This window comes from Nyctibius grandis, chromosome 9 (assembly GCF_013368605.1).
Source record: "Nyctibius grandis isolate bNycGra1 chromosome 9, bNycGra1.pri, whole genome shotgun sequence".
NCBI lineage: Eukaryota > Metazoa > Chordata > Aves > Nyctibiiformes > Nyctibiidae > Nyctibius > Nyctibius grandis.
In genome coordinates, this window is record NC_090666.1 from 9,462,697 (window position 1) to 9,479,573 (window position 16,877).

The window sequence follows — 16,877 nt, forward strand, 5'->3', positions numbered from 1 at the left end:
AGATCCAAAATAATGCAAAACAAACTACTGAAACATTCATGAAAAAGTAGGCAATATTAAAACCAGCATTAATCTATTTAAAATACAAATTATGGCTACCAAGCTGAACTTACTGTTTGCTACACTGAATCCATCGGTCTCCATCCTTTCCACAGTTTCCTTTTTTTGTGCCTTCTGTATTAAGCTTTTCATAACAAAATTTGTCAGATCCTGAAGACTCTATTGATGAAGAAAGCAAAATGGAATGTACTTTCCACTGGCAACACGAGAGCTTTGAAAACGTGCATAATTTATTGCAGCAGTTCTCTGCATTTTCTTCATACAAAACATAAATCCAACCACATGTGTATGCACGCAGATGGTATTTTCCAGTGACTGTGGTGGGAACCTAGTAGACTGAACTGCAATACCTACAGATGGCTTTTCTAAAATAATACTCAATGTTCAAAATTGGCTCTGAACTTTTAAAAAAAGCAATCTCCACAGTGTCTGCATTGTCTTCTGCATTTGAATTTATCTGTGGTCTAATTTTCTTCACTTCATAACAATTGCACATAGATTTAGTGTATATATATGATTTATATATGACATGTACCATAAGTATATGTTCTGACATCAACTCAATGTCTATTTTATTTTATTTTTTAGGAGTTTACAAAGAAAACAAGGTTGAACAGTCAGAGTGTAATTTCTACTGCTTTTTAGCAGTAGAAATCTGAACTAATACGTTTAAAACCACAATTATTTACAAACAAGCCCATTTGTTTTTTCTAAAAATCAATTAAAAAAAGAAAAAAGCACAACAATTATAAAGAGAAAGATAAAATATTAAAGGTAAATAAGACAGTATTTTCCGTAAAATCACTTGTACAGAAGACAAACCAAATCTTTTAAAATATAAGTGGGTAAGAGACAAAGAAATTAGTTAACAAAAACACCTATTGCCTTTAATATTATCAATAAATGTGAGATGGCAACAGAAAGCTCAAGAAGGCATAAGAAGACAAAGAAAATGTTGCCTCCATCAAATTTTACGCTTACATAGCATCTTTTGTATTGTAGAAGACAAACAATAAACGGGAAAACTATATCCCTCCCCTTCCATCTTCCCTAGAATGGAATGATTCTTCTGCCTCAAATAGGCAGTGGCAGCTATAATTAGACAAAATGCAAAAGAAAACATTAAGTGCTGGAGTATGGGACAGCCTGATAGTTCTGCTCTGCTGAACTGTCACAAAGTCATTACACAGAGCAGTTATCCCCTCTCAGCTGCAAGCAAAATCCATTGCAACTGCAATTCTATTTTACTCAGCACCTTTGGGCTTAAACTCATACTATGTATATTTAAATTCACACTAATGTACTAATTTTCCTGACTACAGGATGGTATAGCAAAGAGAGGCAAGGTGAAGCAGCTTTACCATGAACCACGGCTGAGACACTGGAATTGACAACTGTCATTAAAAAACCCAAACACATCTGTTTTGAACTATTCCAAAAAAATCCTCAAACCCATTCTTTTTCCCCCTGGTAACAGTAACTCTAAGTTGCTAATATTTTGCCTGTTTTCTCACCTAATTCCACCAGAGTCCAGCATTTGCTGCCCTACCTATGTCTGCAACCACATCACGTCAGAACAATCTCACTGTCATCGCTCCACAGGCATACAACTCAAAATTTCACTTGCCAATCGAACCACAGTTTCTCACTGCAGCCTACTCTACTGAGCAGAAAGCTAACTTACAATGGCAGGAACAAAAAATAAAAATACAAAACAAAGGCAGAAATGAACCAGAAATAAAATACATTTAAGGTAGTTAAAGTCAACCTACTAGATCCCCAGATGTATTTGCACTGATTATCTCTTGTCTTGCATTCACCACTATAGCAACGACCCTAAATAAAACACAACATGTTAGCAATGAGAACAGAACATTATTTCATTTCCTTGCCCTCCCCCAACAAATGTCTCATTTTGATTCTTCACACACATATTAGGATGTGTAATAGTTTTCATTAATTTGGGTAGATGAAGTACACATTTTGGCCCAGATTCTCAAAGTAGTTGGTGTCTAATACATACTGACATTTCAGCAGCTGCTTTATACTTCTCATTTACATAGTTGTAAAGATAAAAGATCTACATGTAAATGTAAAGATACCAAGCAGATTTTACTCAAACTAGAACTTTTTACTATTCATAGTGCATAAAGCACAAGCAACATTGATGTCCAAAAGACAAAATTTGTGAAGAAATATAGAATACAGGATTAAAAAAAAAAAAAAAAAATATGAAAACTTGTATTTGGTTGATTTCTGTTTGCTGATGTGCAAGGATTTTAAAACATTGCATACCTGATTAGAATCACAGGCATACCCATCTTGTTTATGAAGATTTGGTGGACACTGAAAAAAATAAGAATTTTTTTGTATCATGTGTACTGTAGTAATACATCAAAGGATCACATATGGAATTTTCCCAGTTTTAAAAGACAATTGCACAACATATAAAGTGGGTACATAACCTAATTAGCGCAGGAATCTTTATAGCTACAAATAGAAATGAAAAAAATGAACATCTTGAGCCATGAAATACAAGGTTTGATCCTAACTTTCTGCATATTCCAAGTAGGAATTAAGGAGGCGAGGCAAAATAAAAAGCAGAAGAAATGTGTTCAGTAACAGGATATTTGGTAGCTAATAGTGGGACCACATTTGCAACACTACCACTGCATTCATTTCAGTTCCACTAGGAAAGTAAACGAGCACCTAGCTGTAGCCTACCAGTCTACTGCTTAGAGAGCTGTGTTTTTTTTATGATGTTAATTGTCATGTTCTGTTGGCCTTGGAAACTTTTTTGGTATGAACAAGTCATTAGGTCCAGAAGTCTCAGATTACTAAAGCAAGGAGCAGACCATTCTCAAACTTCTCATCAAAAAGGGACCTGTGAAGATTTGAAAAGGGTATGCTGCTGCAATGGACCATATTAGCCAATACTTTGAGGGCAGTCTTTCTAGCTTAAGCAAGCCCTTCTCTCTCCCATTAAGAATGCTCCATCTACAGAATAAAAGATTTACAATAAAATCTCAACAAGAGTTACTTATCTGTAAGTGCGGATGTCTCAGATGATAATATAAAAAGAGGTTACTGTTAATTTCTTGGCATCTATAATTACAGCCAATGCCCAGAGAGAGAGGTGATCTATCCTGAATCTTACTTTTTCAAAGCTAAGAAGTTGATGCTGTAGACAACTGCAGCAGAGTTGTGAAGTTCTTATATAATCTTGAAGCTAAATACTCAGTATTGAAAAGGAGCATATATCACCTAAAGCATCAAAGTTGCTGTGAAAATGGAAGATGTACAGAATGTTGACTATTTAAAAGAACTAAAGTTAAAACCATGTTTTGGTTGCTGTTTATTCCTATACTTTTGAGTATTAGCTAAATGTTTTCAAGAGAAATGCATAAAATCCAGAACTTTTCAAATTATCATACATGTGCACACTCTGAAAATGTAACACTTTATACAAGTCTGATGAGGAGCGGCTGAGGGAATTGGGGTTGTTTAGGCTGGAGAAAAGGAGGCTCAGGGGAGACCTTATCGCTCTCTACAACTACCTGAAAGGAGGGTGTAGTGAGGTGGGTATCAGTCTCTTCTCCCAAGTGATAGGACAGAGGAAATGGCCTCAAGGTGCACCAGGGGACATTTAGATTGGATATCAAGAAAAATTTCTTCACCAAAAGGGTTGTCAAGCATTGGAACAGGCTGCCCAGGGAAGTGGTGGAGTCACCATCCCTGGAGGTATTTAAAAGGCGTGTAGATGTGCCATTTAGGGACATGCTTTATTGGTGGACTTGGTAGTGTTAGGTTTACAGTTGGACTCCATGATCTTAAGGGTCTTTTCCAACGTAAATGATTCTATGATTCTATACTCAATTAGTTGTAATTTTCTACATTTACATTTTAAACTATTTTATTTCACAAAATCTCACTGTTATTACCTTTGAATCAGTTCATATTTGCAGTATATTCTTATAGACCAGACGCTATAGACCAGGCAAAGAGTAAAGGAGGATGTCTGACATAAATACTATACAGATACACAAAACTCCACGAGTTTTAAAAAACAAACCTACAGAAGTCATATTTTGAGTCCGCTTAGCTTAATTTTTTTTGAGCTTATGATAATTTATTCTTATGTTTAAAAAATGTTGTTAGAATTAAAAAAAAATTTTATTTGTGGGTATATAAGAGTGCAGTTTGTTAATCTGGATTTTCCTCGTAAATTGATATAAGTGCAAACATCAATAGTGTAAGCAGACAAAACTTCTGCACACATACCTGGCCAGAATCTCCAGGGCAGAACTCTGCAATATCACATTCATTCACTGCATATCGACAGTCATAACCTCGTGGGAAAAACTAGAAAATTAAAAATACAGTTCAGGACTAAGATTATGTAAAAGCAAAATGAAAGGTTCCTGTTTGGAATGACTCATGTTAACAATATGTAAACACTATACTCACACATAATTGTCTTTTTTTGCTTGGATAACAACAAAACACCACAATCTCAATAGTTATTTCTAAGTATTGAAAAAGATTTCAGTTTCTTAATATTCTAAAGGCTAAACTGAAGTATACAATACTTTGAAAATTTAGGGGTTTTTTATTCTCTGATATATAGATGCAAATAAAAGGCATTTTTACATTAATAATATCCAATTCAATCTATTCCCTTTATATTTGGGGCAGTAACCACATTATTGTCTGGAATAACAGTCTTAGTCTACATAAGCTGTTCCTTTTCATTCTACATAAAACACACTTTGAACTATAACAGGCTGCATATGACTTCCATGGACAACTGAAAAGAACAAGATATACTGCAGCAACACTCACAAGACATGATGTATTACAGCAGGGTCCATCACTACAATGAGCTCCATTAGAAAGTGAGCACTTCTTACAGCAGTCTGCATAACAATCCTGAAGAAAATATTAAGTGACGACTTTAGTTTTCCATTTTAAATAAGTTTTTTTGTCACAATCTTTTCAACAAGCTATTATGTACCAGCAGACACAAGATTTCAGTTCAGCGCTGATGACTTGAAATTATCAGCTGGAAGAATTCTTTGCAACACTCAAATACTAAAGTAAAGGGAAAACAGTGACATATATGCTATAGGAACAAGAGGATTCACACCTTCTGAAGCCTCTTCACAGGTTTGGAATAACCTGTGCCAATGCATGCTGCTTAGTTAAATTGCATTCAATGCAGAAAAAAGATTAAGAAAACTAATTATAGGTATAATTATATTTCAATCATAGAAGCAGGACTGCAGATTTTTGCAAAAACATTGTTGGGATATTTGCACAATAGAGAAGGAAAACAACAGTTTACTGATGCTGTCTGAACACAGGCACCTATCTCCACAGCACAGATAAGGAGTCTGCCACTCCAGGCACGCTATCCAGGAAAAGTAAAAGGGTAAGCGCTTCTACAGTGCAATTCAAAAAATTGCTGGGAAACAGCTACATCTTGTCATTAGCATGAAGGAAGACTGTTCTGAGGACACACTCTGTCTTTGCACTCATTTTCACTTGAAAAAATGCTTTAACATGGTCCTTTAAGTTGTTCCCTAACAATAGGCAAAGCCAATTCATTTCCATAACCTTTCCCCTTCCCTTACCAATCACATAATTTATCTTAATATGTTTTGTAAGAAGGACTTGTGGAGTAATATAGAGCTCTACTTGCCATTCGGAAACCGCAATCACATTCTTCTCCTGCTTCTACATATCCATTCCCGCACTCAGTGGTTTCAAAGAGCTGAAAGCAAAAAAAGGCCCCCCCGCCAAAAAAAAAGTGAGAATGAAACTAGTATCAAATGACTTTTCTGTCACACACAGCCCATCTCTGCAATGTTACAGAAATGCACTCCCACAGAGAACATACATGCTGTGCTACTGCAATGGAGAAGGCAGCATGTTTTTCAAGTGCTGCTAGTCAGAATTGTTAAGACATAAAAGATGTACAGCTAAATCGCTTGCTAGCCCTCTTTAGGAGAATGCTGACCTCAGAAAATTACAATAAACAGACAATAAAACAGTTCTCAGGGGAATAACATTTGAACTTCATTCCAATTCTGTGGACTCCAATTTCTCTGACAATTCCTTCAAGAAACCAGTCAGTAGTATGATCTCTGGGATCTACTCACCCATACTTTCTCATGCAATCAGCTACTGTCTATTCCAGTGTAACATATTTGTGCATGAAAATAATAAACATTAAGAAACACTGCCAAGAGGAAGTTCTACGTGCCTTATTGGTAAGTTAGAATAACACAACCATATAGAGATAGTGCTAAACAGTTACTCCTAGGACCAGATATATAGAATACAGATACATTCTACAGTTCAGGATATTATAGATTCTGTACTGGTTTCACATACCATAATTTTGATTAAAGGTGATTTAAGATATTTTTCAGTCTTGTCACAGAAATAATTTTGCAAAAACCTTGTCTGTTTTCAATATAATAATTCTGCTTTAAAATCCTATAAGAATATCAGGAATCTCCAATTTACTGGGATGTTAGCAACAGAAACACATTCATCACTAGAATGTGGTTGAAATGAGAAGTTAGAAGTTAACAAGTTAAAATGAGAACAGATAAATCTACAGCTAGATAAGGGTAAAAGATGGGAGTAAAGATGTTCTTTCTGCATGGGCTTAGTGGCAGTACAGCTGCTGAGGATCACCAAGATATGAAACGTAACATATAATACAATACAAATTATTTATAAACTTGAATGGAATTCCTCTTTGGTACTCTGGGGGGGGGGAGGGTGGGAAGAATCATAATGCCTAATCAAAAAGAAAGAAAACATTTTACTTTAGTTTCACAAACTACACAGGTAATCAATAGCACCTACAATTTTGGGTGCCAGAAGCAAAACTACACTGTAGCAATACCCATATGTCCTCCTCTTCTCTAGCAATGTCAACATGATTCAGAAAACTGAAATTTCTTTTTTTTTCTCTATAAGCCACTGTTACAACTATGCTTCAGTGGAAACGGCAAGATCTCTTATTATGAATCTGAAATTCAGTTCTCCATCAGACAGACCTGGTTATCTGACCTGTAGCTCATGAGAAACAAAAATGGGTCAACCAAAGAAATGCAAGAAAATAACAGAACACACACAAATTTCCTACAGCATTAATCAGGAACCATCAAATGTTCATATACGTATCCGAGCATAACTAAAAGGTTATAATTAAAAATTACATCATGGTGACTCTGTAACACAACTACATTTTATTTAACTAAAGATGAAACGCACCACTTTCTACCTTACCTCTCAACCTCCAAGTAACAGGATTCAAAATGTCATTATGATTTTTTTTCCCCAAAGTACTTTTAACTTCAAAGCTGTGAAACACTGATACATGTAACATATAGAGATAATTCAGCTGTTCTCCTGGGAGCCTTTTCACAGAAGTAAACCAGATTTTTATTCTGTATATAGTTGATTTGACAATTTGTTCACATTACCTTGCTAGACAACCATCACCAAAAAAAATCACGCTGTGTTTTTCTTTCTCCCTACTTACTCTTTTCTGTAAGAATTCTTACATTCTTATTCTATAAGCAAAGATTGCTACCCTGGGAAAAAATTAAAAAACACTCTAACAAGCAGAATTTTTTTTACTTAATTGTGCAAGGTGGTGGTCTACCAAAGGATACAGCACAGCAAACAGAACAGCCTGGTAGTCTCACATGGTATTAAATTCTACAAGGACAGCACATTTGACACCATAATTAAATAGAATATTAATACTTTGGATCGATCTTACTTTGCAAAAAGTCACAAGGAATATTTTTGTACGACTCAGCTTTAGGAGGATGTCACGCTAGTACTGTCTTAGAGAAAATTATGACCTTAGTAAGTTTTTAGGTGAAAAAAGCAATGGATGGTACAAGGAAACAGTTATAAATTTCAGAGTTTGCTAGATGTACAACTGAAATGAAGTCAACTTTGAGAAAAACCCCAAGCTGCTACTGCCTATATGAAGTAAGCTATTGATTTCTTATTCCTGGTGTGGTAATTAGCATTCTTTTTAACAACCTCATGCAAAAAGTCCGAGAACTGAGTGTATGTGGAGCATGCACTACGACCTCACTTCTGGATTATTCTGCACTACTTCCAGCTTAATAAGTAGTACCTTTATGCTGAATGGGGATGTATCTAGCTGTGAAAAATCAACTGCGATATTTGTCATTGTGTGAGCATGAAGAATTGATGGAAAACAAGTTGCATTCCTCTTAAGATTATTTTTACATGTTACAGGAATGAACAGTCAGCTAATTACAAGCAACCTCAAGAAAATACCCACATAGATGCTTGAATAAATTTGAGAACAGATGGGCGTTAGTGAAATTATTACACTTCCATTACAATGTGTAGCAGATGTGCTGACTACCAACATATTTATTACCTTTGTTGGCCTGTTGAAAAGACAGGCACCTCCCCCACGAAGTAAAAATTCTTTGTATTCCGCAATGCTGCATTTGGAGAATTTCCTGGAATGGTATACCCTAAAATGGCAACAAATTAGCTGAGTAAATGCCTTGAAACACCAACAGTTACTGGAAGGGGGCAGAGGGGTCACAACATTTTTTTAATACTGTAAATCCCAGTTTCTTACAACCACTGTGTGCAACAGTACGTCAGCTCAGTCTTATTCTCAAGCAGCGAAATCAGAACAAAAGTTTTAAAATATTTTGCATTTTTATATTTCTATTATATGGATCTATGGTATATGAAACTGTAGTCTTCTAATCTTCTTAATAATGTGAAAGCACGTTATCATAATAGCTGCTATGCACCCTCTCGATTGCATGCATGATTCAGTGTTCTCTTGGGTTTGTTTTCCCTGCAGCTTCAGTTTAAAAGAGGGATTACATTCCAGATCCCTGATTTTGTGCCAGGGTTTTAAAACTGCTCAATTCATCTGATCCTGTTAATAAGATTAATTTTTAAAGCAAAAGTAGTTGCAGCCGGCAGAACAGCTGTATAGGGTCAGACTAAAAATCCACATTACCCAAATCCCATCGCTGATTTTGGCCTCGAGAATATGCCCAGGGAAGAGTAGAGAACAGAGCACTGCACTACTACTTGCAGAATATTTTTCCAGCTTCCAACAATTTTCAGCTCAGTTACTTTCTTGGGAAGCCTTGTTTTGTCTTACTTAATAATCTTCATCGTATTTTCTCCCATTAATTTGCCCAAAATCTTGTAGCATCTACAAGATGTTACAGCAAGAAGTTTCATAGCTTAATTACAGACTAGTAGAAGAACAATTTAATTCTGGTTTTTGTCACCTATTTGCTAGTCTCATTTCATATCTCTAGTTCTTACACTGGAAGAAACAGTAATCACTTGCTATGTTGTTCATGATATTACAGACCTCTCATATTTCCTCATCTCCATCTTTTTCCCAGCCTGATGAAAACATACTTTATTAGTCATTTCTCACACAGAAACTGTTTAATATTTTTACTAGCTGTGTTTTGAGATCTGGGAATGAGAACTATTCACACTATTAAAGATAGGGGTAACCATGCCATTAGGAGGTTCTCCATTCCTTTCCTAGCAGCTCACTGCTACTGAGCTGACATTTCCCCATTGAATTACTCTATATGAAAAAAATGTCTTCCAGCACTCATGGAGTTAAGTGAAAAGGCTTTACATAGCAGCTAGTTATTCACTCATTTCATTAGCCAGTCCTTTTGCAGCTTCTGGGTGACTATCATCTGCACTTGGCTTTTTTTTTTTTTTACTGTTACCTTATCTACAGAAGAGGTTTGTTCCACAACCTCTTCTACTGATATTTCCCTCCGAGACTGATACTGTGATGAGTTCACCACAGGAAGGAGGTAGTATCTATTCTGATCAATGTCTTACTTCAGGTTCCACAAGCAAACTTACTGAATAATTTTCTGTTGCATTCACACGGTGGCTGACAACTACACGTTGACAGGAAAGCCACACAGTAATTCTACTGAAGAATTAATTTCCAAATACCATAAGAAGAAACTAACCTCCTTCTGTCTTATTTTAACTATTTTCCTCCAGGATTTTTGCAATCAAGCTTCTACAGTGAGCAAGAATTCTGACAGGAATTGATTTATAAAACTCAAAAACCTGTGTTTCAAAAGCTATCCTTTTCTAATCAATTGCTTATAGTAGAGAGAAAAGAATCTTTGGCAGCGTGTGAGGTTAGACAGCATGAAACCTGGTTTTCTCCTATATAGATGTGCTTTTCCCTCAGACTTCACTGACCATTTCACTAAAGATTGAGAGCACTTGCTGAAAGCTTCAGGTTCCTACTTTTATTCACAGGAACAGAAGCAGAGAGATCTGTTCACTCAAAATTAGAATTGTGAAGGAACTGGGGAAAAATAATTAAAATTCAGGAGGAAAATAGAAATATCACTTATCAAAACTGTATTATAACACTTTTTTCAGCTGCACGTAGAAAGTATAACTGGATTTATTTAATGAAAAATATCCATTCTTTGCTTTTCAACCATTGTAAGTATAGCAAAGCATAGTGAATACACTGCATTGCACTTCAAAATATAAGATTTACTAATAACTTCCGAAAATGTGAACAGCAAAGGGAATGAATTGCTGAAAATTGAAATAATTGATCTATATGTTTGGGTTGTTCCAACTGTTTCTAGTTTTTCATTTATTAGTACTAAAACACATGAACAAAACCCAATACATAAATATTTAGGTCATAATGTAAACTATGAACTCATTCCAGAGCCCTCAGTTACTGATAGTTATGACATACCCTGTTTCCTCCATGATGCAACCACCCCAGGATTCAGTGCAGTCACACTCTTCTCAGACAAGACCAAAATACAACAGAAAAGGAAAGCAGTTATAAATATGCTTACAATAAACATAAAGTACTTACTATAAAAATGGACTTTGACTAATTATACAAAGATTAAATGGTTGCTTGGCTGTACAGATTCTGGCCCTAAAAAGGAATCCAGCCCACGTGAAGAGACACTAACGTACTTAATATAAACGCAGTACTTTCAAATTACTATATGTGCACGTTCTTAGACTCAAAGTTTCAGGCAGTACAGAAAGCTAAAAATAGCTGGCAATGTTCTTCCCTACAGGCTCTCAAAAGAGGCAGCACAAGGGTATGTGCAGTACACATGATACTGATGATTAAAAAATGTTCACATTTCCTCCTCCCTAAAACGGGTACAGAACACCCTGAAGGTGAATTGTTGTTGGACAGGCCACGTTTTTTCCCTTTGGCATAGAATTATTAATAGTAATATGTGAATCAACCAATCAAACATTCATTAGAAAAAGTAGCTGAGTGAAAATGGATTTACAGTTTACTTACAGCTATAGCATGTAAGTCAACAGTGACCAAATTCATAAAATAAAAAGATCAACATTTTATGGTTGGTAAAACAGAAGTTATAAACTACCCACAAAAATTATGTATCAAACAAGTTATATTTTCAAGAAGAAAGGTTGTATATTGCAGTTATTACAGCAATTCCATACTGTTTTCTCCACAGAATATATTCACAGATTATTTCCATGATTATTTCTGCTCTACCCAGATCTTTCATTAATCTTTTTCTTTGAAGGGTATTGCAATAAGGAAACTAAGCTATCATTTTAAAACCCCCTATTTTACAGTTTAAAAAAATTCTGATTTCCAAATTATATGAACTCTGTTTTACCTGTAATCAAAAAACAACAATATAGAAAACATTTTAGCAATTTCCAAGTTTACACACTTCAAAAGCAATGCTTTACAAAGCAACATTCCCTAAACTTTTCCATAGTTTCCTAATTCACAGATTTCTGAAGGGATTCCAAAATAAAGTCAGCATTATAATTCACATTTTTAAAGAAGAAACAAAGAGAGAAGGTAGCCAAATTGCTTACAAGATGTGAGTGGAAAAAACTAATTTTCTTTAGCCCCCAAAAGGGCTTTTGCAGCACCTTTTGTACCTACACTCTACATATGTTAGGGCCACATCAGTCTAATCTTCTGGCTGTGAAGCAGCAAAATAAGTTGAGCAAACATTACCCTGGGCTAGCTTACAGCTTCTTACCATTTCTTCAATTATAAATCAGGTATTTTTGATTTTTAAGAAGTGAATGATAGTTCTATAGGAATTACAGATTTCGTTATTATAGATAAGGAGTTCTGAGTTAAATTAATGGTGTTTTTACCATTATACCTTTGAATGTTGGTTATGAATCTAACCTCCTGACACAGGACACTAGTGAGGTCATTGCAAAATGAGTGCTAAACTGGTGGCTCTTATTTTGGTTAAACTCAAGTTTTGGTGCATAGATTTCCAAAAGCAGCAATTCTTGTTCTACAGTTACAGTAAGTTTGGTATGTGTTTCAAATATTACAGAGGAAGAATTTATATATTTAGCTAAGGAGGACAAAAGAAGACCCCATGTCCATGTACATACTCGGTTTCCTGGCAGCTGGCTCCCATTGTATTCCAAGGTTCTGAGCAAGACTTTGTGCTAGTTCCTGTGCCATGGCCAAAGGGAGGCCATACTGCATTTCAAGAGGAGTGCAATTTAAAAAAAAAAAAAAAAAAAAAAGAAAACATAAGTTATTGTAACAAACACTACACTGGCTCATTCTGTCTTACCACATACCTAGTACTTAAATAATTCTGTACAGCCAATCACAATTTTGTGTGCATATATATAAGGAAAATAAACACAATGAAGTACCTAATGGAAAAAAATTTCCTCTCTTAACCTGAGGGAATCCCTGTCCACTGGTTAACCTACAGAAAGGAATCTGTTTGATACATACACATAATATAGTTTTGTATGGTATGATTAACCCATGTTAAAACAGGTGATTTTCATTATTGATTTAACACTGCACTGAGGAAAAAGAAATAACATTTTTAAAAATCTATACACAAAGACCAAATTTTTCTAGTTTTAATGTTAAAAAAAAAAATCAGTAAGAATGACATATCATCAGCACCTCAGAAGATCAAGCCTCTTATAGTGAGAAGAGCCAAAAGGATGTTCAGTGCTGTATTTCAAATACTCCTAAGATTTTTGGGTCTAAATTTCTGTCAAATATACTAAAAGCCAATTTAAGATCTTATTAAGAGAATAAGGTAGACAGGAGAAATGCTTTTTAAAAAGAAAAGCACAGTGAGCAGCAGTTTAATGATGATACAAGAAGGTTGGCTGTGAGAATCCTAACTTTTTAATATGTAAGTTATCTTTAAAGCCCTGAACACTGAAACATACGAACTTTAAGGTTACAATGTACAGTTTCTATTTTATTTCACTTTAGTCATGAAAAAAAATTACCTCATTCACTCCTACTCCTCTGGTAACAGAGCAAACCCCTCCAAAGTAACTTAAGCTGCTCCTTTTGTAATGAAATGTCACATTCCTTACAAACAAACAAATAAAAAAGAAAATATAACACATTGACCTGGGGCACCGAGAACTTTTTGAAAGATCACACTTTCACACATACTATGATATATCGCATACACATTAATCGTCATCTAACATCAAAAGCAACTGCAAGTTTACAAACACCGACATCAAGAGTCAATTAGATACAACCTTCAACAAAAATACTATTTTTATCTTGTAGAGTCAGAATCAGTTGCAACCCATAAACAAACCAAGCAGAGAAAGCTAGAGTACCAGATTCCTAAGAAAACCAAATGATAACATTTCCTTTAAAAAGATAACAATATATTCCAATTTATAATCTGTCAAGAAGGAATTCTGTACTGAAATGTATCAGTGTTGAGAAGTTTTTTAATTATGCTCTTAATCCAAACAAATTCAAGTCCTAGTTTCAACTCCAAATTAAAAGACTGAGAAGTATACCTACAGGGAAAGTAATTTAATACTGCTCTTTAACCCTGCATCCATTCATTTATGGTTAATCACTGTGTGTTTTTTTCTGAACAACTGATATACCACATGATAATTTTACTTAAATACTTTTTTTTTTAAAGAGCATCTAAACTCCAAATAATTTAGTTAAGAACGTGATCTGGAAGATATAAATTATTCTATAAAATGTCTATAAACTATTACGAAAGATACCTATTTTAACTTCATAGGCATAATAATAAATCTACACAGCCTTGGGCATGCATAGAAAATGACCCTAATCTTTGAAAATAAAATCCTTTTACAATAGCAGGATCAATGTCCCTTTTGGTTTTTAAATGACAGGATACTCCAGACAGGTATATATTTATTTTTTCAGAATGTTCTGACAGCCATCAGAACTTTCAAACTGCAGCTTAACTTATATGAAATGCTTAAAGCTAGATGCTTTACAATAAACAGAACCACAGGAAGGGCTGAGGTTGGCAAGCACTTCTGGAAATGGTCTAGTTCAACCCCCTTGCTTGGAGGCTCAGCTGGAGCAGGCTGCTCAGGGCCATGTTCCACTGGCTTCTGAATATCTCCAAGCACGGGTGCTTCACACCCTCTCTGGGAAACCTGGTCCAGCATCTGACCACCTCCACAGTGAAAGGTTTTCTTCCCCTATATTTAAATGGAATTTCCTGTATTTCAGTTTGTATTTGGCACCTTTCACCATGCACCCCTAAGAAGTGTCTGTTTGCCTGCCAGCAAATTCTCCAGTAAGTGACACAATAGATGCATGAAAGTAACTAAGAGTGCACATCATCAGCACTTTGCATATCTTATGAAAAACACAATGAGCACTGTATTGCAATGCCTGTATTAAGGCAGTACAGCTATGACAGAGGCTGAAGGAAATTCTTCATCCCCTATTTTTATCTTCCTCTGCAGAAGAAGAATGATAGGAGAATCACATGGAACACATCTGTCACTCCATCCTTGTAGTATGTCATGCTGCTAGGAGAAGGCTTAAGATTTTTATGCTGCACAGGCGTACACACTCTTCCTCCTCTTTGCTTACAATGCGATGAAGTAAAAAAATACTGTTGCTCAAGGTTGATGTTGTGCCTAATGATGCAAGCAGAATCAAAATGCATTGTGTCCCAGAAAACAACTCATTACAGCTTTAAAGTAGGAAACCTTCCATTAACAAATCATCACTGCAGCAACATGTGTGAATAAATATAGTAATTAGAATGCTCTTGTGGCAACACAATGCTGTCAGCTTTGCCCTCTCCTGCTCTTTACAGGGAAAGCAGTACATTACACACCTGATTAGCAAATCCAGGTGTCCTTAACGGCTCATCAGAAGACACTTCAAATATGTGACACTGTGTCCAGGTTGCAAAGACATTAAAATTTAATTATAGATATATAAACATGACCATGGTATGTACTACACTTATTAAAAATAGACTAACATGTTAAAAAATAGATTAAGCTTCCTAAGGAAGGCAGATGTTGATTGATGTAGTGACTACCAGTAAAAAATTAGGCAAGAAGAGACAGGTAGACAAAAGCAGTAGACAGAAAAGTATATAAAACTGTAATAGTCTAAACCATCGTATAATGGTACATACGAGAGCAGGTGCACAGCATCAGCATGCTGTTTGATGTAGTGCTGTCGATATTTGGAGAAATCATGAAGCATCTGCAGAGGGTCAGGGTGGATATTAATACGATCTCTGTCTGTCCAAGTTTCCACAGCAACAAGAATCACCCTGGTGTTCAGCTGTTCCTTGTATATCTGAGGGCAGAGACAGGACAGGCACAGGAGTAGAACACTGGGTCAAACATGCACAGTTAGCCAGTAAGAGTAAAGCGGAGGGACAAGAGGGATAAAGCAGGAAGGAAACATTGGGAAACAGTTAGCTGGCAATGCCTTGGATTTCCTAAAAGTTAATATTCTGATCAAATTAGACTTTATGTTTTAGAGGACAAAAAAACTTGCTGCTCTTCTTTTGAGCTACTCCCTTTCCTTTAAAATTCTCATGTCAAATAATTTCACCACTGATTTTTGCAGAAAAACTGAACAAAAATCAGCAAAGAGGAAATGTAAAGGTACACTGGGTGATCTCAAAGAAAAAGAAAAGAAAGATCTCAAAGACAAAGAATAGCCAAAGCCAATTCTTAAGTCAAGATTAAATAATTTCTCAGTTCTCCAATATATCCAAAATTTAATTCACACAATGCTTGATTTTCATTTATAGTATGATCACTTAATGCTACTCAAGTAATGTGAGAATTAAGTAAGAATATTAATTTTTCTATTAATTTTAATGTCACTGTAGCAATAGACAAGGGAACAACAATCAGGCCGTAATAATTACAAAACAGCTTTAAAATATCCATTTTAACTTTGTGCATGACACTTGATTCTGAAATAAAACTGCTGCTCTCTTTAGGTTCAGGTCATAAAATGCCAAATTTTATTAACTAAGGTTATTCAGAACTTGCAGATCTACAAAAGATGCACTCCTTATCTGCAATAGACAACTGCCCATCAAAAGCCCTACATGGGACACAAAGACACTTACTGATCATACTGTCATGATCTAAAAGCACTGGATAATTAATCCATTCGCTGCCTAATGCATAAAATACACAAAAGGCAAGTTATTTGGTCACTTCCATGAAGGACCTTATTAAATATACGCTTTTATTATCTTTTTGCCAAATTATATCTACAATACACAACATGAATTGCAAATACCCTCCTGCAGTTATGATAGATATTTATACTGAATAAACTAGCACTGACTAGCATGCCAGCCTTTTGTATCAAGGCAGCATTATTCTTATTAAAAAGTCAATATATAATATTCAGCTTAGAAAAAAGGCAATAAATATAAGAGAAAGAGAGA

At 35.3% G+C, this 16,877-nt stretch overlaps 1 protein-coding gene across 1 annotated transcript in view; it reads right to left on the bottom strand.

Annotated features, from left to right (window-relative positions):
- ADAM23 (ADAM metallopeptidase domain 23) overlaps positions 1-16,877 on the bottom strand; it is a 79,855-nt gene that overhangs the window by 20,735 nt on the left and 42,243 nt on the right. Inside the window, exons 11-21 of the mRNA XM_068407994.1 lie at positions 15,594-15,760; positions 13,426-13,510; positions 12,550-12,640; positions 10,874-10,922; positions 8,507-8,606; positions 5,762-5,833; positions 4,903-4,989; positions 4,342-4,422; positions 2,356-2,406; positions 1,833-1,896; positions 114-219 (exon numbers count right to left, since the gene is read on the bottom strand). Of these exons, the coding sequence (XP_068264095.1) occupies positions 114-219; positions 1,833-1,896; positions 2,356-2,406; positions 4,342-4,422; positions 4,903-4,989; positions 5,762-5,833; positions 8,507-8,606; positions 10,874-10,922; positions 12,550-12,640; positions 13,426-13,510; positions 15,594-15,760 (953 nt within the window). The remainder of the gene's footprint in view (positions 1-113; positions 220-1,832; positions 1,897-2,355; positions 2,407-4,341; positions 4,423-4,902; positions 4,990-5,761; positions 5,834-8,506; positions 8,607-10,873; positions 10,923-12,549; positions 12,641-13,425; positions 13,511-15,593; positions 15,761-16,877) is intronic.